The 27404-nt window shown below is 44.8% G+C and overlaps 1 protein-coding gene across 1 annotated transcript in view; it reads right to left on the minus strand.

The window, feature by feature from the left end:
- Window positions 1–27404, minus strand: part of TRPM6 (transient receptor potential cation channel subfamily M member 6) — a 1703532-nt gene that overhangs the window by 208344 nt on the left and 1467784 nt on the right. The window contains exons 31-32 of the mRNA XM_069625828.1: window positions 17888–17913; window positions 7506–7556 (exon numbers count right to left, since the gene is read on the minus strand). Coding sequence (XP_069481929.1) covers window positions 7506–7556; window positions 17888–17913 — 77 coding nt within the window. The remainder of the gene's footprint in view (window positions 1–7505; window positions 7557–17887; window positions 17914–27404) is intronic.

Below are 27404 nucleotides of genomic sequence, written 5' to 3' on the forward strand. Positions count from 1 at the left end.
TGAACCAATTCAAAGCAACTCCCACTAGTTCTGAATCCATGTAGTGAATTAAAGTCATTCTTAGCATTTTTTCCATACATTACATATTACATTTAAAAGCAATTGACCTGTTTTGAAATAATTACTGTTCTCTCTAAGCTTGCTGGGGGGAATCGGGATTGAAACTGCAATTGTTGATTGTTATTCCTGAAACCTGTCTGCCCTCATTCCATATCTTCATATTGCATATTGGGGGGGAGTGAGTAGTGATGGGGGAAAGAGTGATCACCTTGTCTTTGATTGAAGTCATATCAAGTCTTATTTCTGTGTTGCATTTTTCCTATCATTGCAATTTCTTGAACCAATACAAAGTATTCTCTGCTACATTATTCTTCCTATTCCAACTCCTAATTGATTAAAGAGATTGTTGATATTGTAATATTACCCATTGCTGATTATTGTTCATATTCATAAGTGTGATATTCAGACATTATTTATATTCATAAAAGTGTAACCTATACATTGTTCAATTCTTCAAATAAATCTTTTAATTTGCAAAACAAACCTATTTCTTGGTTCAGTGAGACCGGGGGATTCGAAGAGAGGGGCGTTATATAAGGGTACATCATCCAGAATTAAAAGAACTTTTGACATAAAAATATATACATAAGGGTTTCCATTGGGCATCCCATACTAGGCATTGACTTAGTTGGAGTGCTGGATTGAAATCACTTACAACCGTTAAGGACATCGGTGCCGGTAATCCCTTTGCACCCTATTCTGAGGTCCCTTTGCGTGTCCCTTCCTTAACGCCTGGTTTTACCAGGCGTTATGGATGGGGCCCGTTAAGGGACTTCAGAGCTAATAACGGTACCGCAATTTGCAGTACCGTTATTAGCGCCTTGCCCCCTTCCCATTGAGCCCTATGGGTGCTGAAATGGGAATGGGGAATGGCTTTTTCAATGGGTACTTACCGGTCCCACAAAGGTCGGAATAGACCGGTAAGTCCCCATTGAACGAGGGCGGACTCGGTACCGGTATTGCAGGTAGTCATGGTGCTAAAAGCGCCATGACCACCACCAACCTCGGAATGAGGCCCATTGTGTTGTAGTTATAGATGTGTTAACCAAATGGGCGGAGTTGTTAATGACACCACACGTTATGGCTGGGAGAGTGATTTAATTTTTGAAGAAGTTGTGTGGCCGTGAGGGTTATACTGATGTAATTCTTACAGACATTGGTTCCCAATTCAAATTGAGAGAAATGGGGGAGTACTTTAAGGAGAGGGCCATTGTGCACAAAACAAGTTCCATATATCATCTCCAAACCAGTGGGATTGTGGAAAGATATAATAGGATGATCAAAAAGGCCATTAGATGGCTGTGGTCTAATGGGAAAGATTGGAAGGATGCTGTGAAGAGAACAGTGGTGGCTCACAGATACACACCACACAGCACAACTGGAGTTTCTCCTTTTGAGAATAGCAGAGGGAGAAAGGCCAGTACCAGGTTGTTTCCAGGTTGGATGGGTGGTGTGACCAGTATGATGGTGGTGTTGGATGAATTGAGGAAGAACATCAGAGAGAGACAGATAAAAAACAAGGTGCTGCAAGACAATAGACATTTCACGAAGTCCAATTCTCAGCTGGTGGGAGACTGGGTTAGAATCAAATTGTCTGCTGTGTTGAGAGACGATGGATGTCAGTGGTCTACAGCAATTAGAGTAATAGAGGTTTTTAAACATGCTTTGAAGACAGAGGATAGGAGAGTATGGAATTTGGAGAGAGGGATGGTTAAGAGAACAAGGCATGGTGAGGTGATGTGCAGCAGAAAGGATGTGAGTGGGAACAAAGGAAATGGTGGATATTCCTTGCAAATGAAACAGACATGCCACCGTTAACATCAAGATTTGATAGGGGTTATGGAAGGCCAAGATATCTGGAGAACTATACTCAACGGTGAGAGCCCGGAGAAGAGTCCTTGTGAAGGAAAAGGGATGTGTGGTATTGTGCCTGCAGAATGTGGTGACATGGAAGGATTCCAGAATGTGGTGACAGATCGGTGCGAAGTAGAGAGAGATCGTTGGAAGGAGGACATAGGAAGCAGGGCTCGCCTTACCATCCTCATACTTATTGAGAAAATATATATATATATGCACTCTGTTGCATAAATGGCTAATGCACCATGCACTCTACATGAAGGCATAAAACATTTCATACTTAGAGAAATAGGCAGCTTATGGTAATTAGAGATTACCACACTACTTGGATCACGTGGAAACCATTCAACACACCTGACATCTGCAAGACTAGTACAAAGTGTGCCGTAGATGAGACCATACCATTAAGAAGTTATTAATAGTTCACGAATTATAGTACTGGGTATTACGAGAGTCTGTAATGATTATTCAATCACTGACTTCACATGAACCAACTTAATGGGATAAAACACATCACAGGAACTAAGCCTTTCTTAAGATGGCCGCCGGCACACAACCAACTAGTTACTAACATGTAAGACCCTTGTTTGTTTCCACTAAATGTCGATCCACATGTCCTGTTTCTATGCCTACAGTCATGTCTCTTTGTATTTTAAAACTATGGTGATAGAATACTGGTGTTGTGAGCAAGCGGCGAGTAACGCTGCGAAACACGTCAACTTTTTGTTGGGAAAGCCTATATGCAAGGCGTATTATATACGTGGATGCCAACTTTTAACCAATAAAGAGGTTATAAAAGATATGCTGAGAGTGATGTAAATCTCTGAAGTAACATCCGAAGGCGAGTGCTCCTCGAATGACTGATGGCAAGTCAGTTGCATGGATAACACATATATATCTATATATATATCTATATATATATATATATATAGATATATAGATATATATAAAATAATCTCATATAACATAGCTCCAGTGTCTGTGTACATCACACTACAAAAGAATATAATTCTCACATTTTTGTGCCTGTTTACATTTATACCCATACAGCCTCCAAAGCCAGTTTTCTCTCAAATAGAATCCCTCATGAGTAAGCACATTTGAAGAGGTAAATACCCTAGGTAAGGTGAGAAAATGGGCCTTTGTTGCTGATATTGGAGGTCTGAGAGTCACTGATTGGGAAATGCATTACCTGGTTGTGCAGTTGCCAAACGCAATAAGCTGGTATTGCCCTGGATCCACCACTTGTCATGTGTGCATTCAAAGAGTATGGATAGACCCTGTCAGGATTGGCACCGCAATACTTGAGGTTCCTTCCTCTGACAAAGCGAATACTCCTGACACAGTTGCCTGCGCTGGATACATGTAATGAGCAAAGGGGCCCCTCAGTGATTCATTTAATAAATCAGTTGTAAGACCCCCCAGCATTTTGCAACTGAAAAAAAAAGATTACCGCCATGCAATGGGAAACGAAGTACGTTCTCCCTTTCCATGGCAGCCATTTAAAAGATTTTTTTAAGGTAAACAAAGAAGATGGCCACCACGGAAAGGGAGAAGCGACTACATGTAGTCCCTTCTCCCTTTCCATGGCGGCCGTTGAACAGATAGAAACAAAAAAGTAAACAAAGAAAATGGCCATCATGGAAAGGAGAGAAGGGACTACAGATAGTCCCTTCTCCCTTTCCATGGTGGCCAGTCGGAAGAAGCCCGAGGGACGCGGCAGCAAGGGAAGCCTTGTCGGGCAGGTAAGGATCCAGCGAGGGCCAATCAGATTGTTTGTAACAATCTGATTGTCCCTCACTGGGTACTCATTTATAGAATGCAGGGAAATATTTCTAAACTGTTTCTTGGCTCCCCTGGATCTGTGCCAGAAAGTTTTAAATGCACATAATAGGTGGGTGCTCAGAGGAAATCAGTCTTGCCACTCTATAAGCAGGTAATGAGAATGAACTTTGCTGTAGCAGTTAAGTGCAGGTGAGAGAAATCTTTGGGATGTGATGTAACTGATGTGGAGTCAGATCAGATATGCTTACAGACCAGAGGTATCTATGAATTAAGAATGTAGACTGCTGTACTTCAAATTTCTCCATCAGACATACCATGCCCGAGTTAAAAGTAAAATAATTGTTCTTACCGCATCATTGACACGTCGCAGATGTGAACTCAGTGTCATGAATGTGCCTACATTTGGTGTGGTCATGTACAACTGCATCTAATTGCTGGTGGTTGGTCACAGAATCGGCCACGAATATCAAAGATGCTGAGGCACAAATGTGCTCATTGCTTTGAATGATAGGATATGGTATGCTAAGGATTTTGTAGAAGGCACATACACCACCTAAGCGGTTTCTTGGTGGAAAAGGCACTTGGGGAAGAGAGTCAGAAATAGGCCCGTTAATATGCAGCAGAAAGACTTTTACATATCTGTAAATGTGTTGAACTATTTCTGCTACTAGCCAGGAAGCGTCGAATGAGTTTCACTGTTGTCAGAACCTGTGTGGGACTAGCCTACCATATATTTATCATCTTGTGCTTTCTATCAGTCAGAGTCGTGCCTGGGGTCCTTTTCTCAAGCTGGGTATTTTCAAGCGTTATTTTGTTGGGGGTTGGCTTGTTTTATTTCTGTCTTGCAACTTTTCATTATGTTGCCTGGCTTTCATTTCTATTGTTTCATGGACAACCAATTAATGTAATCGATCGTGCTGTTGTCCTTTTGCTCAATTTCTTTCTGTTGTATCCTGTCATATACTGTCCTCATAGCATTTATTCTTCCAATCCATTAATCATTGCAAAGCGCCTTGGCGTAAGGTGCCACAGAGGAAAATAAAACAGAAATAGAAAGGGAAAAAGAAGATCCTTCCAGGGAACTTTTCAATGCACGCTCTAACTCGCAGACACATATGAGAAGCGCCAGAGAATTTGTTTGCGCAGCGTGGAAGTTGGCCCTGGTAAAGCTACTTGCACATGAACCCACAAAACTGCCTTCACTGCTAGTGCAGATACATGTTTAGAACGCAATACAATGTTTTCATACTGTTCAGCAATCAATTATTTATAAGAAACTTAATAGATATAAATAATTGATTCAGATAATATTTATGTGCACTAGTAGCGAAGGCAGTTTCTGTTGGATCATGAGCAATGCACGCTCTAAACCTAGTCACTGCTGGCCCTGCTTCCACTCCTCCATTTCGGAGAAATAAACCAGACATGTTCCCCAAATCTAAGGCTATGGAGCTACACATCCAGGCCCAAACATTTCTGGCTCAAAACATGGGGCGGAAGATGAAAACTGCCCTCAGCAACTGCATTAAGTGCACACAAAAAGGTCTATGTGTTTATTTGTATACTACTATATGATCATGCTAATTGACGATATGCATGTGTGCCTGCAGCTACTTTATTAACAGAGTGTATGCTTCCCATTGTACACCAACAGGAATCCCTTTGGTGGCCGTGGCTGAGGGCAGAAGTGTTCCAACGCCAGGGTCATGGAGCGAGGGTCTACACTATCTACGGAAGGCCAGGGGCGTGCTTTCATGTTTCACATTCTGAAAGGGTAGGGGGGCTACAGACTTCCCAGAGGTATTTACTGCTAATGGATTCCCAGAAAGAACATTAGTGCTGAAGGCATTCATTTAAATCCACAGCAAGTACATTGTGCATGCAAAGACTGAGTGAGTGGGAGCGCTCCAAATAACAGGATTCTGCTTGCAATACACGTCCATGACTGTGCACAGGTTCCGTAGGGGCCTTAAATGCAGGAAGTGTTGTCATTTCCAAAAATGCCCAATGAGTAGAAATACTCTAAAATACTGTCATATCCAGGGGCACTGAGTGTGCGGGTGCTCCGGGGCCCCTCGGCCCCCTCCACCACCCCCAGAAAAGGCCACATGCAAACGGGAAAGGCCATCTACGTAGGAGTCCCTATACTTTCAATGGGACTTTTACTTTTTTTTTTGGGTGCCGAAAAATCCCAACCTCGGCCCCTCAGAAACCCAGAAGTCGGTGCCCCTGGTCATATCCACAATCACATCCGGACACGTATTGCCTTAACATTTCAAGATGTATATACATTCACCGTTCTTCCTTGTTAAATGCTTTACAGCAAGCAATACTTGATTGCATGCTTCCCACATGAGGATTTACACCATTTTTGTTGCATCAATCGAGATTATGAAAAGCGAACTTTTTGCTACATTTCACCTTTAACCACTAGAGTTCCCCACATAACTTTTTTACTGTCTATCACAGAGAGTGCGTCCAATGCTCACTGCTTTCTGCCAAATCTGATATCTTCTCTCTTGTACATTGTATTGCGACCAAAAGAGCAGTGTTCTTCCCAGTATGCAATTAAATAAATAAATAAATAGTTTGCAGCTGATATAACGCACTTCAGATCCCTAACCTTCCTAAAAAAGGAGGCAGGAGGAAAGTCTTCTTGTGTTAAACATGCACTTGTAACACCACCATGTTACGTGGGAGTGCACATACAGCCAAGAGACAAGGCTTATATAATTATAATTGTGTTTTTATAACACAGTAGTATGGAAGAGGTTTCTAAGCACGCACCAGAGATTCGAACCGGAGTTATTCTGCATCGTCGCAAGACGAGCGCGTTGCCACTGAGCTATGCTACCCGTACCTAGCAACATCTCAACCCAATGTGATAGGAGAAGAGGGCACTGTTTGGAAAACCATCCCGCTTTGCATCACCCCTACTCTCTCTTCAAACTCTAGTGCTTAACAAATTAACAAATCCCAAAACTAAAGGGGATTTAACAATATCTCATGACAAGAGGTTAGATCCAAGCAGTCTTTGAAAATGATGCAAAACAACTGTTAAATATATCCACATTATGCACTCTTAGAAAACTCCACTGATCAAAAACAGCAATGGACAAACAGAGAAAAAACAAAGGAACTCAGCATACATCTGCTGTAGGTATTTTTGAATTTCCTAGATGGAGGGAAGGCCCCCTCCTGAGCAAAATCGAAAGCCCTTTGTACACTTTGTGCACATCTTTAAAATACAAGCTGTGTGTAAATAGAAGAGGCACTGTAGACCATCACTCCCTATTCGGGGTGGTATGTTCAAAGTATGACCATTGCAAGTGTATATTGACTCAAACAAACCCACCCCCGTCCTTATCAACAAAAGATGCACTTACTGCAAGAGAATAGCACAGGTTAATATACTACCAGTGATCAAATGTTGAACAGTTTGTAAGCACTGCAAATGTCACATGCGTGAGTGTGGGTCTCCAGTCCATATCACCGTCACATGCGTGAGTGTGGGTCTCCAGTCCATATCACCTAATCTCCCACAGTATCAGATGGCCCTTCTCCAGGAAGGGTTGTGTTGTCTGTGGCGGGTGAGGCTCCTAAGAATGAGGGGGTGCTCCACAGGTGCAGTAGGATGATCCTGGAGGTCACCTGACATCTGATCTTTTTGTGTTCTGGGTTCCAAAGTAAAGGGCTGGTTTGTTGCCCTCCACCTACTTAATGTGTTTGATATCTCTTTCAATAGAAGTGGCAGTGTATTGTAAGTGCTCCCTCTGAAAGAAGGTTGTTATCATTTTGCTTACCAGAGTAATGAGAATTCAGGTCTGGAGAGGTTTTCAATGAAGCTGGGATTTCTAAAATGAATTAAACCAACATTAAAAAAAAACAATTAGCTGTATTTTGGACTTCTGTCATGTTCATTAAATTGTATTATCACATTTGAATATCAAAAAGAGAAATAATGTGCATATTATAAACACTTATTAAACGATCATACCTGGATTCTTCCTTTTAATGCTGCTAAACACTTCAAAATAATCTTACCAAAGTTAATCTCTAAGAATTCTATTTTCCGTCATGTTGTTCAGAAGAAGTGACTATCACGTGTGGTCTACAGGAGGACTCTCGAGCAATCCCTCCTGCACTTTAAATGTAAAATAAACACCAGACATGTGCCAGGAGACACACCGAGAAGCGTGAGGCCTTGGTGGCCACTGCATTAGCCGCAGCGCACAACAGGCCCCAGGAGAACCCAGCCCCCATGCATATGGTGCCACCAAAAGGAGACGGGGGAGGTGTACAAGGGGGCGAATGGGCCTGAAGGGAGAAGGTGAGGAGCCAGAAATGGGTAGGGTGACCCACCCACAAAAGGGGGTTAGAACCCAGGGTCTGAAGGCAGAAACCTTCTTTTTCGTATGCTGCAGTTTAAGGCAAAGGTAGAACCCGCCAGCCCATGCTGAAGAAACATTTTTTAACAATGTTTTCACTGTCTATTTTGTATTATGGTCTAATTTGCAGAAGAGTCGTTGCAGTAGAGGGACATGGTGCATCCAGGCTGGAAGTGCTGACAGGAACCACAATGGATTGTGCAGCCACCGAAGTGAACTGCCGGCAGCGGAGGCTCAACCTCTGGAGAGCCACCAGCCATATGGGGGAGATCTGGGGAGGAATTGAAGGGGCTGTGTAAAGAGACATGGTGGGACTGGGGGGAAGGTGGAAGGGTTAACAAGCAACAAGGTACAGGTGTGCGGGGAGACAAGTCAGGTTGAGGAGGGGGCAGTGGAGCAAAGACACTGCAAAAGGCCACGTAAGCGGGGGAGGCAGAAGAGGACAGAGGTCGGGCACAAAGGAGATGAGGAAAGGGGTAAGAGAGAGGGAGAGCAGGGGAATGCAAGGGATGCGGTAACAGGTCAGGAGACTAGGGAACCCAAGGATTGGGTAAGAGGTCTCGAGACCCGGAGAAGCAAGTGAAGCATGTAAGAGGACAACCGAGCTGAGGAAAGGAACAAGGGGGGAAGAGGTCAAGCCACCTGGGGAAGTGAGGAACTGAGGTGTAAATGCGAAAGAGGGCAACCACTGGGGCGGGAAATGAGCAAGTGGAGAAGAGGTCAAGCAATCTGGGTAAATTATTAAGGGGGTTCAGGGCAGAACACCTGGGGAAACTAATAATGTTCGAAGAGCTCATGGTCCGGGGCAAGGGAGTGAGCAGATAAAGGGTCAAGTCACCAGGGGAAATACGCAATCGGGTTAAAGAGTAGACACCCAGGGGAAAGCAGGGAAAAGAGGGAATGGAGGAAGATCAAGGCACTGGGGGAACTGGGTGTGGTTTAAGAGCCCCGGATACAGGTAATTTGTATGGGATAAGAAGGGAAGACCGGCAAGGGGGGGGCAGGGATGAGAAAGTGGGGAAGTAAGCATGACCCCTAGGGAATTAGGAAAGGTATTGGGAGATTAGATAAGAGGTCAAGGCCTGGGCAAAATGAATGTTGGGAGTAATGCTGAAAGAGGTCAAGGAACCCAGGGAAAGGCGCAACTGCGTAAGAAGACAAGAAACCTGGGGATGGTAGGAACTGCATAAGAGATCAAGACACCTGGGAAACAAGTAATTGTGTAAGAGGACAGGAAACCTAAGGAAATGATTAACTGTGTAAGAGGTCAAGCCACTTGGGAAAATGAGTAGCAGCAGAAGAGGTCCAGGCACATGGGAATCACATGTGTAAAAGATCAAGGCATGGGTGTATGGACGCTGTTTTCAAGAAGGAGATCATCTGCAAAAGGTTATAAAGATGTAAGGGCTCCAGCTCAGAGCAGGACCCTGATCCTGCACCGTCGAAAGCGGAACATCTGTAGGATACCTCCTGCCTAATAATGTAACTGCAGCCTTTTCCATCCACAATTGGTTGTCCATTTGTTATTGTCATTGGGGAGCAAAAGGGGCAGGGTGTGGGTGGCAGAAAGCAAGAGAGAGGTGGATAGGGTCTGAAAGGGGAAGAGGTGCAGGAACTTACCTATGGGTTCAGGGCAGCCTTGTTTGGGCTTTTGCAGCTATGCTTTGCTAACACTGTTCTGAGAGTCCATGTATGGTATGGGATACATTGCTCACCGTAATCGTATTTCTGATGCTTGTATCTGCTTATATACACATGCTGTGCATAGGCCGACATCTAGTGGAAGCTACAGATTATTACAGTTTGTTTTTCAAAACTCGAAAATGGGTGTCGACTTAGAGCGTGCCAGTAATACTATACCTAGTGTGATATCCACTTTACCCATGATCCCGCAAGCGTGTAGGACCCTCAGATTGTAACTTTTCTGACATGAGGTAGCATGAGGAGTAGCGTGAGTACAGATTATCCAAGCAGATATAATGATAAGACTGCAAGCATCCATGTGCCTTCTCTCAGAGGGGAGGAAGGGTGGGTGCATGTGAATCTAAGCAGATACACGCATCAGAAATACGATTATGGTAAGTAATGTATCCCTTCTGAGGCTTGTGGAATCTGCTTAGATCACATGCTGTGCATAGATTAGCAAGCAGCATTAGAAGGTGGGATGTGAGAAGAGTCATGAGCAAATAAATGTCTTATAACCGCTTGTCCCACTCGAGTATCTGTCTTGGAATGAGTTTCAATGCAGTAGTGCTGAGTAAAGGCGTGACTAGAGCTCCATGTAGCTGCTTTGCAAATGTTGTCAATGGGTATATTTGCAATGAAAGCCAGAGTGGCCCCCGTGCCTCTTGCAGAGTGGGCCTTTGGCGTAAAAGGCAGAGTTTTATCTGAAGGGGAGTAACACAGTTGGATACATCTGACTATCCATTTGGAGATGGCACCTATAGAGACGCGATCTCCTTCTCTGCCTGTGGCTACGGAGACGAACAGTTGATCTGTCTTTCTTAGTGGTCTGGTTTTGTCTACGTAGTAGAGGACCGCTCTTCGCACATCTAGTGTGTGTAGTTTAACCTCAGCAAAGCTTTTGGGTTCTTGGAAGAAGGCCGGAAGCTCAATGAACTAGTTAACATGGAATTTTGAAATGAACTTAGGTGAAAATCTAGGGTGAGTTCGTAGAACCAGTTTATCCTTATGAATAGTAAAGAAAGGATCCTGCACTCACAGAGCCTGAATCTCACTGACCCTCCTTATGGATGTAATGGCTACTAAAAAGGCAGTCTTATAAGTCAGGTGTTTGAGAGTAGCTTTATGCATGGGTTCGAAGGGGGGCCCCATGAGTTTAGCAAGCACCACATTAAGGTCCCATCTGGTGGTGGGTTGGAAATTGGAGGGTGGAGTCTCTTTACCCCTTCCATAAAGGCTTTAACCACTGGTACTTTCCACCACAACACTTTGTTATGGGAGGTGGTGTAGGCTGACAGCAGTCATTATTTGCAAGAAGGTCTTCTGCAGAGAAAAGGTTGAAGGAGTTTAGATGGGTTAATGAGTGATGCATTGTTGGTGAACTATGAAGGTGAACGTCCTTTTTTATCCAGATGCTGTTGGGTTTGGAGGATCTTTCTGTTGAAATGTGCAGCAATCCGTTTGCAAATTTCTTGAGTAGGAGTAGGGGTTGTGCTCAAGGTCGTCAGAGTTTTGAATTCTCTGTGAATTTAAACATTTCCTTTTGGCTTTGTAGTGCCAATTCAATGCATCACAAGTAGTGTTGTTTCTTAGTTTTAATAACTTTTGAACTGTAGAAACGTAGTGGTTGATGGTGGGCAAATTGTTTCTTTGCAGGTTGTTTTGCCTCCTGATTTGCTCAAGTTTACAATGTTCCTTCTTCATGAGGTTTATTTTGGCGTCAACCATTTTGCCAGTTACTTCTTTTGCAAGTTTTTAAAAGGTTTCTTCTGAGTGATACTGTCCAACACAATAGTCATCCAGTAATGAATGTTCCGGAGTTTCTCATCCAGTGGTTATTGGTCTATCTATAATGTAGGTCTGTTTGTTTGCTGCTAGACCTTTCAGGAGAGTGTTAATTTGCACATCCTTTCTAGGGCAGGTTATGTTCAGGGGCCCTTTGGATGACTCTGAGAGATGATATGGGGTGCCTGTGTTAACATCGTGAAAGGAATGGTTAAGTGGTTCCCTCTGGGATGGTGTATTGCAGAGAAAACAGTGAGTGCACTTTAATTGCAGAAGATGCCATCCAGATGTGCCAGCTATGTGAGCCGGCCACTTAACCATTTGCTTGAGGTCTAGTGTGGAAAGATTTGCTGCAAGAGATTTTGTGATGGTGTGCTCTTCATTCTTGAGTCAAACATTGAAATATCAGAAAATGGTTAGAGATTGACAATCAATGCATAGGTTGGTGGCTGCATCAGCCAGTTTCTCTGCAAAGTTTGAGCTGTGGGAAGTGTTAGGGACATTTTTCACAAACTGCTAATTTACTTCTATATTTGTGGACCCACCAAACTTGTTGCTTCTTTTGCAGCCTCCTGTCCTGACTTTTGCCAGTGGACCACAGCCTTCCGCTGCACTCAACTGGGCTTTCGCTGATCGTTATGGGGAAACTGACATGTCCTTCAGAATGTCAGTACTGAGAAACTCTGTTTCTCTTTCGACTTTGGTGTCACTTTTCACAACTGTAATTAATTGCGCAAAGTACATTACTGTACCGCACAATGGGATCCTTGCATTTCCGTGCCCTAGACATCCACTAAGGATTTATTTGGTAACTAGCCAATGTGCCTGGGAGTAGACCGGTGGCAGGAGCAGCGTGTTCATGTATTTTTGCAATATTTTACTGAGCAATACCGTGCTTACCATGTTTGGCTCATGATTGTGGGTAGTGTCCGTCATGGCCGTGCCACAAGGTCTTTTGTCTTCTCCTTTCGCCATTTTGTCTGTTGGTTTCCTCCTGGTCTTTGTGGTGGTTGTGAAACCGTTATTTGGGCATGCAGTCACCTGATAAAGACGCAGCTTTTCGTGGGCAACTGCAGGTCATGTGTGTCAGTACCCAGAAAGTGGGCTGTGACTGCCTAGTCCCAATCCACACTACTGGTGCCAAGATGTCTGGTGTGCAGGAGGGCATGACAGCCACGTTGGTTCCTGATTGGACTACTGCTCGTGTGCATGAGTGGGACAGATGTTCTCATTGGCCCACTGGGTGCGATAACTGATTGGACTAGTGGATATGAGATGGGGTCCTGAATGCAGATCCGCAGATCAGCAACAGGTTGGAATTGACCTGTAGATGGGCCAAGTATCCAGAAGAGCCGAGCAGATCCAAGGACTATCCGTAACCACGCAGAAGAAAGTTGGCACCCTGAGCCCGTTGCTGGCCTGGTAGAGCACTACTTTGCGCTCCATCGCCGAAGACCTGTAAGGCTGATTCAACCCCTTGGAGTGGTGGGAGCAATTACTCTCGATGCCTCCTGGCTGCCCTGCAAAAGAGCCTTCTCTGAAGTATCCCTGGGCCATCCAGTGCACTGCCTAGCTCAAACCTTGGCCTCCGTGCAGGAGAGTTGTGTAAACAAGTTTTGTCTCGAGCTTTGAGGGAATCCTAGCTTGCAATGCAAAGCACATTCTTGCCATATTTCGTCGGCCCAGCTGCTTTTGGCTGCGAGAGAGAAGTGTGTGTCAGACCACGAGACTTTGGGGCCCCTGTGTCACTGTGCAACAGTGATGGTCACTGCTGCCAATTTTCCCACCTTTCTTTAAGTGTCCTGAGACCAGCCGCTTCAGTGCTTTCTTAATCTTAAACCGAGACGAGAGATACAGTACCTGGTGTAAACAGGACATGCATCCACACCCGCAGCACCAGTGCACTTGAAGCCAAGCCATGTGTGGGACATCGTACTCTATCCGATCCTCTCCATACCTGCCAAGTTTGAACCCTGAGTGAGCTATGGGCGGTGAGTACTGTAACCACTTACCGGTGCACCCTATTTCATCCATTGCATCTGTATGCACAAAGGATCCCTTGTGGTACTTGCCTTGGCTGGGGTAGCCTCTGCTTCCTAAAGCACTTCAAACATTGGGAATAGCTTTATTCTCCACAGCAGATGCTTCCCTGACTCTCAAAACCTGTTTTCCACACTTCAGAATCCTCTGTCTAACATTGCCAGCACCTTCGATATTGTACTTTGTGACTATACGCATGACCAATCGCTTTTACATGCCTATCTAACATTGAGCACAAGGCTCCATTCATCAAAGGGCTGGACTTACAAGGTTAGGGTAACCCATATCTGAAGATTGTCAATGTTAAAAGTTTGCCTGCCTTTTCCCCTTACAGGTTTTGGTGGTATTCCCTCACTTTACCGTGTTGACCAAAGTGACTGTATATATTTTTCATAGTGTGTGTTTGAGTGGTGATATTATTGTGTTTTTCATTATTCACTTGTGTCTATTCTTGTGCCTAATAAATTGTATATATTTGTATACTACTGTTTAAGAGTAATTCTTGGTGTCTGTGTGTGCTCATCAAAGACCTCAGATCACCCCCACTCCTGTGACTTAGCCTTGACTGCTCTCCAAGCTACCGTGAATTGGTCTGACTATCTTCCCAGAAGTGTTCCCTGTTTCACTAACAAGGGTGTCCTCCTAAACATCTGTTCACCGGAGCAGAGTTTAGAAATCCATTGTAACAGGAAGGTGGTATGTATATGAGGGGGTAGCTTTCTGATGAGGTGTGAGAGATGGACCAGGTAGGAGTGATTCACAGTCCAGGATGTTATTGATGGTAGATGTTGAGACTATAACAGAGTCTCTTGTATACCAGTGCTATCCTCCCTCCACTCCTCCTGGAACGATTTGAACATATGATCTCGTAGCCTGAGGGGATACTCTTGTGACTAACTGGGATTGGTCGTCACATAACAAGATACAAGATGAAGAGTAGATCTATTTGGTCCTCAGAGAATAGATCAAAGATTTCAGAGTAGTGTTTCAAAATAGAGTGTGAGTTTATCAGGATGAATCTCGTGCACATCATTCCAGGGTGGATCTGGTAGGTTCATGGAATGTCAGTGAGTCCTTCATGGTTGTTTTCATTAGTTTCCATGTGTTGCATGTTAAGCAGATTTGTAAAAGCTGTGCAGGTTCTTTTTGGGGTCTGGCTCATCTGTCTGTCCTCCCTGTGGGATTTTAGAGGATGGTGTAGGTTGTCTAATGTCGATTGGTGTAGGAGACATTGCTTCTTGTGGAAGAGGTCTTATGCTATATTGGACGTTGCCAGGGTAAGCATAGGCAAGGCTGTTCAGCTGGAGATGTGTCATGTTTCTCTGTTCAGTGGTTCTGTATGAGGTCCTGTGGTTACTCATGTTTGATCGGTTCTGGTGATTGCTTAAGGAGATATATGTAAATAAAGGTTACAGATACCTCCTGAGGTGAGGGAGTCAGATTACTTTTGAGTCTCCATTTGGCTGATCCGAAGGGGTGTCTAGAGCAGCTTCCATCTCTTTCCTTCTCCTTTCTTCCGTTCTGACTCTGATCTCTTTGTGACTTTTTGGCGTGTCGTTGTGGATCCTAGTGAACTGTAGGTTCTGACATTGAAAATAAAGAGGAGAGCGGGTTGTAGGTGGGGCACAAGGGAAGGGAGTGAAGAAGTAATACTTACGCTTGTGTTTGATTTGTAGACTTGAGCTGAGATCAGCTTCTTGGAGAACTCTCATTGAGGGTGAAACAGTGGGAACAAAACATGTTAGACGTTTTGAAAGTTGGGTCTCATCACGATGTTGGTGCTAAGTGCTGGGATACCGCCAACGCAAACAGCATTACTGCTACTTGGTCCGGTGCTATTAGCACTGGATCACAAGTAGCGGTAAGGCAGTAAATCCCCATTGGGTCCAATGGACCCAATGGGGCTGGGGGGCGCTATTAGCGCCAAAAAATGCCCTCTCCGCCGGCACATTCACCTCCAGATCATAGCTGGAGGTGAATGCGTCCTGGCAGGGTCAACCCTCAAATGCTGCAGTAATAGCGTTACCTACACACTTAAGGGCTACCGCCCAACTCGTGATGAGGCCCATATTTGATTCAGAGGTTGTGGTTACTCCCTGGATATATTCTGCCTTTGAAATAGGTTCACTGGCAGCTAAACAAGTAGGATCTTGAAAATGCCTGGTTAGGTAATGGGTTGAAGGATTAACTGGAAAAGCAGTGTATAGAACGAAGCGGCCGTAACACAGTCAAACGTAGTGAAATACTGAATCTATGAAATAAGTCTGTATTTCAAATGGTGTGATTAAACCCACATGAGTTATTGGGAATCATTTTAGCAGGCTGAAGGGATCTAGTTATGCGTTAGGTAGGCTGGTGGCATAGACAATTAGTATAGCCGTGCCATTGGTAAATGTGGCTGTGTAATTAATGGCAAAATGGATTAGCCAAGTGTTATAATGGGCATACTAAGAAACTTTGAAATAGACTGATTATTCTGTGGAGTAGTTGGAGTAATAAAAGTAATTAATGCCACATAAAGGAGTTATTGGCTATACACTAGGTATGCAGGAAGTGCAACGAGTCATTGGAGGTATGCAGTTGGTATGCATGAAGTATAGCCAGTCTGTCTTCTTATGCAATTTGTAAACAAATAACTGCATTTAATCAGACTTTAATAAGTCCAAGGTTTGCCTGTAACACAGAAATCAATCTAGCTATTCAGTTGGTATTAAACAACTGAGTTTAACTAGCTAGGCATTAGGTATCTATACAATGCAACAAGTCACTCTAGCTATGCCCTAGGAATGCACACAGCACAATGAGTCAACTAAACTATACAATTGGTATGCAGGCAATACAGCGAGTCAATTTAGTTATGGAGTTAATATACTGAGTCAATCTAGCTATAGGATTGGTATTATGTAAAACAAAGGTAGTTTTGATATGCAACTGGAATATAAAAATGAGTCAATATCGTCATGTGATTGGCATGAAGTTTATAGAAAGGTTATCTAGCTCTGCACTATATGCAGAGACAATGCAATGAGCATATCTATCTATTTACTAGGTGTGCACGGAACAGAGTGAGTCATTTTAACTATGCAATCTAGTTATGCAGGTAATATAGTGAGACAATCTAGCTATGCCATTGGTATTAGGTAATATAAAGAGGTAATGTAACTATGCACTATGTATGCAGCTGATACACACAGCCAGTCTAGCTATGCAGTGATATGCTGGCATCAAAGAGGATTTGTAGATAAAAAGGGAGATAAAGTTTAGATGTACCTTACCTTGATGTTGAACAATTGGTTTGTCGAGAGGGTGTACCTGGGACAGAGCTTGGGTGCTAGATGAACAAGCAAACAGGAGGCACCCTTAGCCTCTGCCCTTCGTTTGCTGCAGTGAGGTGTTCGGGTTTGTAGAAATGTCAGGTCATGTGACCACTGTTGAACGGCCAATCAGGCAGGAACAGAGCTGGATACATGGAGTTCGGGAATGGTGGGCGAGCAGGCCCAAGATTGACACAGATTGTGCAGAGCAAAGTTACAAATTACGATTCAATTAGCAATTTATGACCCTGAGGAGTTGAGCACCCACACGAGTGTTAATGTCAGCAGCAGCATATTCGCAATTAAGATAGAGTCTCTCTCCAATCTGAGTACTGCCTACCAAGTCCTATGGCCCCTGTTGGGCCAGACAATCAGGCGGGGGCAGGCCGAAACAAAGGGATGCCGAGGAATGTTCTGTGATCAGTCCCAGGATTGTCATGGATTGCACAAAGTACAGGTAACAATTAGATTGTAATTAACAATTTCAAGCCCTGGCGGCCTCAGCACTCACACCAGAGTCGATGTCGGCAGCAGATTCTCAATTAAGTTTCAGCCGTTCTCTACTCAGAGTGCTTCGAAGCCAGTAAAGTGATCCATGTTGGCCCAGTTGGGAGCAGGGTCGGACAAAGGGATGCTGGGAACAAATTGCCCAAGATTGGCCCGGATTGCTTAGACTATAGTTACAAATTAAGATGCAATTAACAATTTCAGGCCGCAGTGAGCTCAGCACTCACCCCAGTGTAGATGTTTTTTCTGAACACGGTGAGTGCAGTGATACTTTCCTGTGGGTGTAATAACAGAAGCTCATAACGCTGCTGTAATTTCTGCATGTGTAAAATGTCCCTTTTCATGTGTCTTATTTGAATTCAATTACTTCTTTTCATTACTAATAACTGCACGCTAAGACCAAAATACAAAATCAAAAATAGCCCCACTCACCCACTTATTGTCATAGCGGAATATGAAAAAACTTACTGTCGACTCCATTTGAATCCACCAATCTGTTGGAAAACAAACATTACGCTTTAGAACATGCACGCAGTTTTCAAGGTCAAAATTCCAAAACATTGTTTTATTTTTTTATGACAAAAGTGATGCACATTGCCATTGACGAAATATGAAATCTACACAAAAGTCTGTGTTCCCATACGCTCATGCACTCCTCCGAACCACCGCCTCCGTCTTTGTGTATGCTTTACTCATCACATGGTATGGGGGAAATGGCCAATTTGAATAGTGCTACTATAAATTGCAATTGTTCTGCCTTTTTCCAGGAGAAAATCTTGATTTCCAACAAAATAATATGGATTTTTAAATGCTACTGCGATCCTAGAAATGCTTAAATTACAGAAAATCCAGTGTGAAAGAAGATCTTTGATGTTCATTTGTCTGTGTCTTCGTTCAGATCCGAACATCTTTGATTAAACTCCTCGACAGAGTAAAGAGAATCATGTGAGAAATGTGTTCCTTAATGGCACATTTCTAGGTGAAACCCAGGAATGGTCACCAGAAAGGCCTGGTGGCAGCCATTTTAGCTCTAGCTTGGTGTGGGTGGCTTTGGTGGAAATCCAGCGCAATGTTGTCAGAGAAACCATCAAATATCAACAATTTCAACCACAAATGCAAATTCGGGTGTAGATGTATTGCTGGTTGTAAATTCAACCATTGCCCCTCATTTTCAAGAAATAGATTATTCATTACTTCGTTTGACGAGTTTTGCAGAGTATTGTGTTCTATGTACCCACATTTCTGAATTGGCTTTACACTCTCCTGTTGTTGCCAGGTCGTATACAGGGGTATGCAATTATCTCAGGCACCAATGAGAAAGTGGGCCACAGTTGCAAATGGCAATTTGTTCCTTTTGTGACAGACGGTTTGACTAGTACCCAAGGGGGAGGTTTTTTGATAAAATGTGATGCAAATTGAGCATTCTAAATAACATTTATTCAGTAACACTGGGTCAAAACTACTAGCCACATGGTCAAGTAACTTATCAAACTGGACCACGTGGGCCACAAATGTGGCCCACTTTGACCCCAAAGACTGGCCCACACTAGCATTTTGTGATTTTGGTTTGGGCATTGCCCTATTGCCCTATAGGCCAGTACGAATCTGACCATATACTAAGATGTATTTGCATGTCTCTGGCAAATTGCTCAATGCTCACCTACAGTAGGCAAAGTGCTCAGAAATTGCGCAAGCCTGTATGCTCAATACCCATCTTCAGCTCAACGTTACTGGATCTGAGCCTTGACATAACGATTAAAGGTACCCTTCCCTGCAACAAATTCATTACGAGTTTGGAGGTTTGGTTAAAAGTGAAGGTAATGGAACATACCAGCACTTTACTGCACCACCAAATTCCGACTTTGGAAGTACAGTGGTGAAGAACCTCTAGAACATGACTGGAGGATTTTCCTCCACTTTATCTCTAAAAAATTGAGGATTTACTGTGGGTGGAATTATTTCAAATCCTCAGTGAAATTGTATGTCTCCATAAATGGGAAAAACCACCACCAATCCACCAGTCGTGATCTGGCAGATTTACATCCAGACTGAGTGGCATGGCAACTATTATGTAGAAATACCTACAAACTAATAATGAGACACTATCAATTTTGTTAAACGGTGATCCACAAATTAAAGCTAAAGTGAATGAGGTTGGTTTGGACTCCACTAGACTCAAGTGAACTCAACATTATTCTACAATCTCCCCTCTTCATTGAGCACCCTGCATGTTCTTTGGCTAAGCAGCACCAAATTTCTCACTGCAGTGTACATTTTACCTTTTATATAGCCAGTAATGCCGCACTAGTGTCTGCATCATGTCTGTCGTATTCTCATAATCCCCAAATCCCACCTGTCAGCTGCTTAAAATATGCCACACTTAAGTACAGCAGACAATTGCAAGCTGTCCTATTATTTGCTTTTGTAAGCATGTCTGGTGGAAACACTGTTTACCCTTAATAGATAAATACACAAAATCTTTCTCGGCAACAATGACTGGTTATTGTTATGAATGTAATTAATTGCAGGTGGCATTTCTTTGTCCTTGAATATGTACTGATGTGAAGCACAAGTCCCAACTAGTTTGACGTTTCTCTGGCTAGTTTATGTGTTATATGGTTTTCTGCTGCTCTTCTTTTTATTGTACAAGAGTGAAAATATAACGCCCCCCCCCAAAAAAAAACATGATCAACAAAAGTATGAAAACTTGTGAATGTAAAACATGAGCAGAAGAAAAAAGTCACTTGTGCCGTGTGTATGTTACAACACTATGCTTATGCTTGTGCATGCACCTATTTAAACAATAAATCACTAACATAACAAACAAGAAATAATCTACGTTCAACCGAACTTCAAAAGCGATTCTTTACCGAATTCAGACACTTGCGGCCGTATTAAGAGTTGGAGGTTATTTGCTCTTGCAATACTGTCAACCGGTAAAACAGCATGTAACAAGAGTGAGGTCAATTGCATGATTCAGAGTCATGAGGACCCTTGAGTTATTACCCATTTTGGAAATGCCCTATTTCTGCATGTTGTAATTACTGCATGCGTTTAGACATATATTCTCAAGTTTTAGTCTGGTTACGGAAATTTGTTCAGCTACTAAGGGATGCAATGCAGCTCTGCAACAGTTCTGCTTGGTATTGCTAGTGCACAAGACTCTGGATGTGACATTATGGGTGTTCAATATGGATCCAACTTCACCCAATGGCCTAATTCCTCCTTGTTTTCCCTGCACTCAGCTGTTGAGGAACCACAGAACTTTAAGAGCTGTATGTGCTATCTTGAATGAGAGGTAGGTTGGGATGGTGAAAAACTGTGGGAGGATAAACTAATCTAACAGAAAGAAAAAGACCAAAGGTAGGGCCCAATAGATTCCTTCACACCACAGATTCCTAATCTTAGAAAGCCTCCAAAAGCAGTATAGAAGTTGGAGGAGGGAGAAGAGAGAGGTACCAACACCTACCCCAGGAAACTCTGGAGCACTGGACAACCAAAGTGGGAGTCTTTGCTGGGAGGCACCAGGGAGGACAAGGATATGTCCAGTCACTCCAGGGACCAAGTCCTACTTACCCAGTCCATTTCTGTAGTCTCCTGAGAGAAAGTTCCACTCGACAATCACTATGTCTCCCAGAGTTCCCCATGAATGAAATTCCCTGGGCAAAAAGACTCTTTCTGTTCAAACTGGAGGTAAAGTGGTCCATCGGACTGATCCATCAAGAGATAAAGGTCTCACCCAGAACTTCCTGACAGAGCTTCCACTCAATGGAGACCAACAAATATCTGCTCAATCATCTACAATAATGATTTCCATCCTGGCCAGATTATCCGCTTTACTGGGAGACATTTATTCTCCCAGAACAAAAGTCACATAGCTATGCTGCACAGAGGCAAACAACTCAACCACCAGTCTTGCTGATGTAATGCATGGCCAATGTGTTGCATTTCAAAATCTAAACACACCTTTCTTATGCATTTGGAGTAGGGAAAGCAACCAGGGCCAGGCTGATGGCCCAGTTTCAGGAGATTGATGCTCTCCCCTAGTTTGGTGGGCAACTATAGCCCACTAACCACAACATCATTCAGATGTAGCTCCCCAGCCTTTCAAGAAGATATCAATGTCAACTATCAATTGAGCTCAAGGTTGTCAGAAGACTCCCCGTAGAAAGGGATCTCTGTCACCCCAAAACAGGAGGTCATAGGGCACATTGATCAAAATCTGTAAATGGTATATCATGTTGCCCTAAAACCTAGAGTGCTGGCAGCTGCAACAACTGGAGCAACCGAGCATCTGGCAGCCCAAAAATGCTGGAGGCCATTAGGCCCAAAAGATGCAGAAAAGTAGAGGTCAGAAACTACTCAGGGAGTGGAAGACATTCACCACCCGAAAGATGTGCGCCACATGGTCATCAGGAAGAAAGCCCTGCCCAACCGTTTGTCCAGAATCGCCTCAATGAATTGAAGTGTCTCGGATGGCTTCATCTGGATGTCCTTAAAGTTGAGGGAGAGCCCAAGCTATGCAGCAGATTATAGGTTTGCTACAGGTGGGCTGACACCAGCTCTGGGGAGTGTGCTCAAATCAGCCTGTCCTCCAGACAGGGAAAGATGTAAACCTGGCCCCTCCAGATACATGCAGTGACCTCAGCTAACATGTTTGAGAAAACTCTTGAACCTGTGGAAAAGATGCAAGAGAGAACCACAAAGTGGTAGGATGTTCCCAACCAGGAACCTTAGGTACTTCTAGTGATTGGATGTATCTGAACTTATTATTCCTTCTGTTAGCTAATTTTGCAGTCTGCTGCACATCGCAGTTGTATGTTATCCATATCTGGCATTGGTGAATTGTCGTAATTAGCCATTGGAGCTTCCACCGCCCCCGCCTTCTAGATAAGTCGGTTGTGTTTAGGATAATCGAATCTGTGTATTTTTGCATTTGCTGTTGTGTCTAAAATTAGGCTTTTTCCCTCTTTCTAGGAAAGTTGAATCTGTGTGTTTAACATTTGCTGTTGTGTTTAATCTGTGTGTTTTGCATCTGCTGTTGTGTTTAAAAATAAGGCATTTCCCCTCTTTCTAGGAAAATCGAATCTCTGTGTTTTACATTTGCTGTTGTGTTTAAAAATTAGGCTTTTCCCCCTCTTTCTAGGAAAGTCGAATCTGTGTGTTTTTGCATTTGCTGTTGTGTTTAAAAATTAAGCTTTTCCCCTCATTCTAGGAAAATCAAATCTGTGTTTTTGAATTTGCTGTGGTGTTTAAAAATTAGACCTTTTCCTCTATCCATCTATCTAGGATGTTCCCTCTGTCCAGATAACTTGCTTTTGGGTGTCTTGCTATTCTGCTGCATGATGTAACCTAGGCTTTTTTCCCTTTACTGGACACTTGGTTCTAGATTGTTGCATTGTTGTGTGGTGTAGTCCGGTGTCATGCACTGCAGTTTCTCCCTCTCTCCCCCTGTTCTCCGTACTGTCCCTCAGTGGTGCTCTCGATCAACACTATCTTCTCTAACTGCTTTTCTATCACCTATCCTATTCTTGTCGAAGTCCGGAAAGAAAATGTTCAAGAAGGATCTCCTAGTCTCCAATTTGGGTCTGCTCATCGCTGACACCTATGTCAACGCTTCTTCCAGGACTTTCACCAACATCCTCTTTGTCGTTGCCTCTCCGGACCTTTGGATTTCCCATATGGTCTCAGTGCTCTCCCCTTTCTCCTCCTCTCCCATTAATGGTGGCACCCATTGGGAAGTACTCTTGGCATCCTTCCTGTCCTCTATGGCCATCATTAATGTCTAACCTAAATGGCACTGTTGTGTTCCAGGGTTCTCAGCCAAACCTCCTCCTTCTTGATAGGCGTCTTTTGTCTCTCATCAACTTCCTCCCTTCTCCTGCCACTCCTCCTTCTGGCACCCTGCTGGCCCTCTGCCACCTCCAACGGGTGTACCGCACTCTGGTACCCCTCATCGGAAGACCTTCAAAAGTGGCAACCTGCTCCAATTAGCTACCCTCAACTCTAGCTCGGCTGTCAAATACTCTTCTGACGTTTGCCACCTCCTTGTAGACCTCAACCTTGACGTCCTCGCTCTCACCCAGACGTGGTTCACTGCCAGCTCTGTCACAAATTTTGACACTCTCCTCCCTGAGGGTTACAAGAGCCTCTCTAAGCCCAGGCCTAACCGGTCCAGGGGCCGGGTGGCCCTGATCTTCCCTGAGTGGATCCCTGCTAATATCATACCCACTCAGGCCTACTCCTCTTTCAAAAGCCTAGTCTGCAGGCTTGGTGTCTCTCCTGTCCTCTCTCTGACTCTGGCCACCATCTACAGGCCCCCTGGCCATGTCTCCCTCTTCCTCTCAGAGTGGGCTGACTTCACCTCTTCTGGCCTCCACCTCCAAGCTTCTCCTCCTCAGAGGCTTCAATATTCACCTTGATTCCCCTGATGCGGCCTCTGAACTCTTCCACAACTTCTCTGACTCTCTTTCCCTCTCCATTCTTCCCTCCGGTCCAACGGACTCTGCCGGACACACGGATGCTTTCATCTACGCAGACATACCCATCTCAAACCCTCTTATTACTCATCTCTCCTGGTCTGATCATTCTCTCCTGTCCTCTCACCTGGACCTCCAGGGTCCCCCAGCTACGCCCCCGCCCGCACTGCCAGTCTCCGTCTCCAGAATTTGACCTATGAAGCGAGTGTCAGTTGCTGTTTTTGCCACCACCTTCACTCCCCCTCCTATTTCTGCAACTGACTCTTACTCTGACACAGTACTTACTAACCTTCAACTCGCCATCTCCAACACTGTGGACATCCTTGCCCCTGTCATGAGGATCTGAATTAAACCTGCTTCCAAGTGCAACTCCTGGTACTCCAAACTGGCCTCTCTGAAACGCAAGTGCAGAGCAGCTGAGCGGAAGTGGTGGGCTTCAAACACATCCTCTGACAAACTGGCCTGCTGCCTGCTAGAAAGGTAATACAGACTTTAGATCTGCTTAAAGAAGAAGGCCAATATCCAAGCCCGCATGTCTGGGGCCTAAAAGAAAATGACTGAACTTTTCAAAATCTGCAAAGAACTCGCCAATCCTACTGCAGTCTCCATTTCTCCTCTGCCATCCCTGGCCCTCTGTACTTCTCTGGCCTCTCACTTCATTACTAAAACTCCTGTCATCACTCTCCTCTACACCACACTCTTCTCCCTCACCCGCTCTCAGGCCTCCATTGGCCCCCCACACCTCTTCCCTCCAACTCTCCACCTTCTCTCCCATATCACCTAATGAGGTCTCTAGACAAGTTCGCTCTATGAAAGTCTCGTCCAAATAGATGCTCCTGTGCTCCTCTACAACTATCAAGGACAACATTGTCTCCCTTGCTCCAGCCTTCGCTGATTTCTGCAATCACTCCTTTTCCACTGGATACTTCCTGTCACTCCTCAAACACTCCCTTGTGCACCCTCTCCTCAAAAAGCCTTCTGCCGACTTTTCCTGTCCGGCTAACTACCGCCCAATCTCCATAAGCCCTTTCCTGGGCAAACTCTTGGAGAAGCTGGCCATCTCCCTGCGTATCCACTAAACTGAATCTGTTGGTTGTCTGTGCGACCACCAGTCTGGCTTCAGAGCTGCCAGAGGCACGGAAATTGCACTCCTGAACACCCTTGAAGAATTGCTCTCTAATCTCAATTCCATCTCTCCTTCCATTCTCAGCCTTCTTGACCTTCCCTCTGCCTTTGATACGGTTAAACATGCCACCCTTATAAATCGGCTCTGTGATACCCTTGGCCTCATGGACCTGACTCTGAACTGGCTGGCCTCCTTCCTCTCCGAACGACCTTCCCAGGTTCAACTGGGCCCTTTTCTCTCCTCCATCTCACTCTCCACCTGTGGTGTCCCTCAGGGCTCTATTCTCTCGTCTTGGCTTTTCAATATCTAACTTGCCCCTCAGCCCAATTGATCTCTGCCTTCTCCTCTAACTTCCAGTGTTACGACATGCAATTCTCCTTCAAGCCTCCCTCCTCTGCCTCCTCTTCTTCCTCTCTCATTCCTGACTGTCTGCTATCCAGGCATGGTGCATTGCCAACAATCTCTGCCTTAATGCCAGTAAGAATGAGATCCTTCTCATTGGTACCCCAGTTCCCTCCTTCCCTCCTACACTCTTGATGACCTACATGGGCCCCCTCCACTCACCCGCCTGTGAGGCAAAAAACCTTGATGTCATCTCCAACTCCTCTCTCTCCTTCTCTCCTCACATCTTTGACCTTTCCAAAAAGGTCCACTTTCAGCTGCATCTCCTCAGAGTCATTCTCCCTTTCCTCACCTTCACCCACCTTCCCCCAGAAACTCAATGTCTCCAGAGCTCTGGTCCTCTCCAGGCTGGACTACCTGCAACAACCTCTTCCTTGACCTGCCTAACTCCTCCCTTCACCCCCTTCAACTAGTCCAGACTAGGATTGCAAGGCTTATCCTTGGCCTCAAGCCCAGGGACTTCATCTCTCCAGCCCTAAAACCTCTCCAATAGCTCCCGTTGCTGCAAGGATAAAGTTCAAAACCCTGTGCATCATCAACAAGGCTTTCTGTGGCCTGGGACCCTGCTACATCAAACTCTCTCTCCCTAAATACTGCCCTGCTAGAGCCCTTCGATCTTCTAGCTCCATCTCTCTGCAGATCAGACGCTTCTCCAAGCAGATAATGGGGGGTAGATCGCTCTCCTCCGCAGGTGCCGCACTCTGGAATGGCCTCCCTGCCCCTCTCAGAGTTGAGCCGGATCTCCTTAAGTTTCTTGGCCCACCTCTTCTTCCTCCAACCTCACCCATACACCTTTCATACCCTGCCAAAACTGCTGGCTTTTTATAGGCCAGCCTTTCCTGCTCAGTAGTTGCCTGTGGCTCACATTGGCGCTCCATAAGCTGCCCCCCACCCCCCTTGGCCAGTTTCTACCTGAGCTACACCCCTGGGGGTGGGGCTTCTCCTGAAAGTCTTTAAAAAGCCTTCTAGCCCCACCTCCTTTTAGGACTGCATTCTCCTGCGGACAGCCATGTGCTCAGACAGGTTGTTTGCTGCTGAATTTTCTTCTGTTAAGGGTGAATCCCTGTGTAAATAGAGGTTGGAGAGGGTTTCTGGCCTTCCTTTGTACCTCCACAGTGTCCTGTCAGTTCCAGTTCTTGGATTACTGCCCCAGAGCTCTCAGTAGTTCATCTGAGGTTCTTGGGGTGGGTGTTTGGAATGTCATTTGGTTTTGGAAGGGGGAACTCTGTCCATTCCCTTTTTTGCACCAATCCCATTCCTCCAGTTACAGGCCCTGTTTTGTCCGTTGCACCCATGTGCATTCTGGTAATGGTAGTTCAGGTTTCCCTTTAGATGGAATTTCTTCCTTTTACTCGAGATTCTTGTCAGGCTTCCAGCGTCTCAGGTGCGTGCTGCAGTTCATGTGCCCTGAACCAGAAGAAAACAAGGTCTGTCCAGGACAGAGGCTGATAAGGATTGAGACGGGGACAGTGGTGCTTATAGCCCTGCATATATTCAGGCACTCTGGGGAGCTAGGGACTAGGGTCCCTCTTAACCGCCCCTCTCTTTAAATGGTCACATCCATGACCCTGTCCCTAAGCCATGAATTTGCAATGGCAGTAGTAGCATTCTGAAAGCAGTGTGATCATGGGGCGCAGCCGGCCTCATGTAAGCCAACCATGACATCGCTTCTGAGGTCATGGGCACAAAAATGTCGACACAGAGCCACAGTGCAACCCTTCTGGTTAAAAGGAATCTGAAGCCAAACCGAACCTGAAGAATGTATTTCTAAGATGTGGAATCTGTTGGAGAAAGGAGTACATAAGACCATAAGGCTCTGACCCGATGGGGAGGATGGGGTAGAGGGTCAGGGGTGTCTGCACTTTGGCCAGTAGGTGAAATTTATGCCCAACCTTGAAGAGATCCAGAGTGTGGCTGCTTTTGATTGTGAAAGGCAGTAGGTTCCAATGTAGTGGAGGCAGTAGGGAGAATGTGCAGA

Source organism: Ambystoma mexicanum, chromosome 6p, assembly GCF_040938575.1.
Source record: "Ambystoma mexicanum isolate Mex_15411 chromosome 6p, UKY_AmexF1_1, whole genome shotgun sequence".
Lineage (NCBI taxonomy): Eukaryota > Metazoa > Chordata > Amphibia > Caudata > Ambystomatidae > Ambystoma > Ambystoma mexicanum.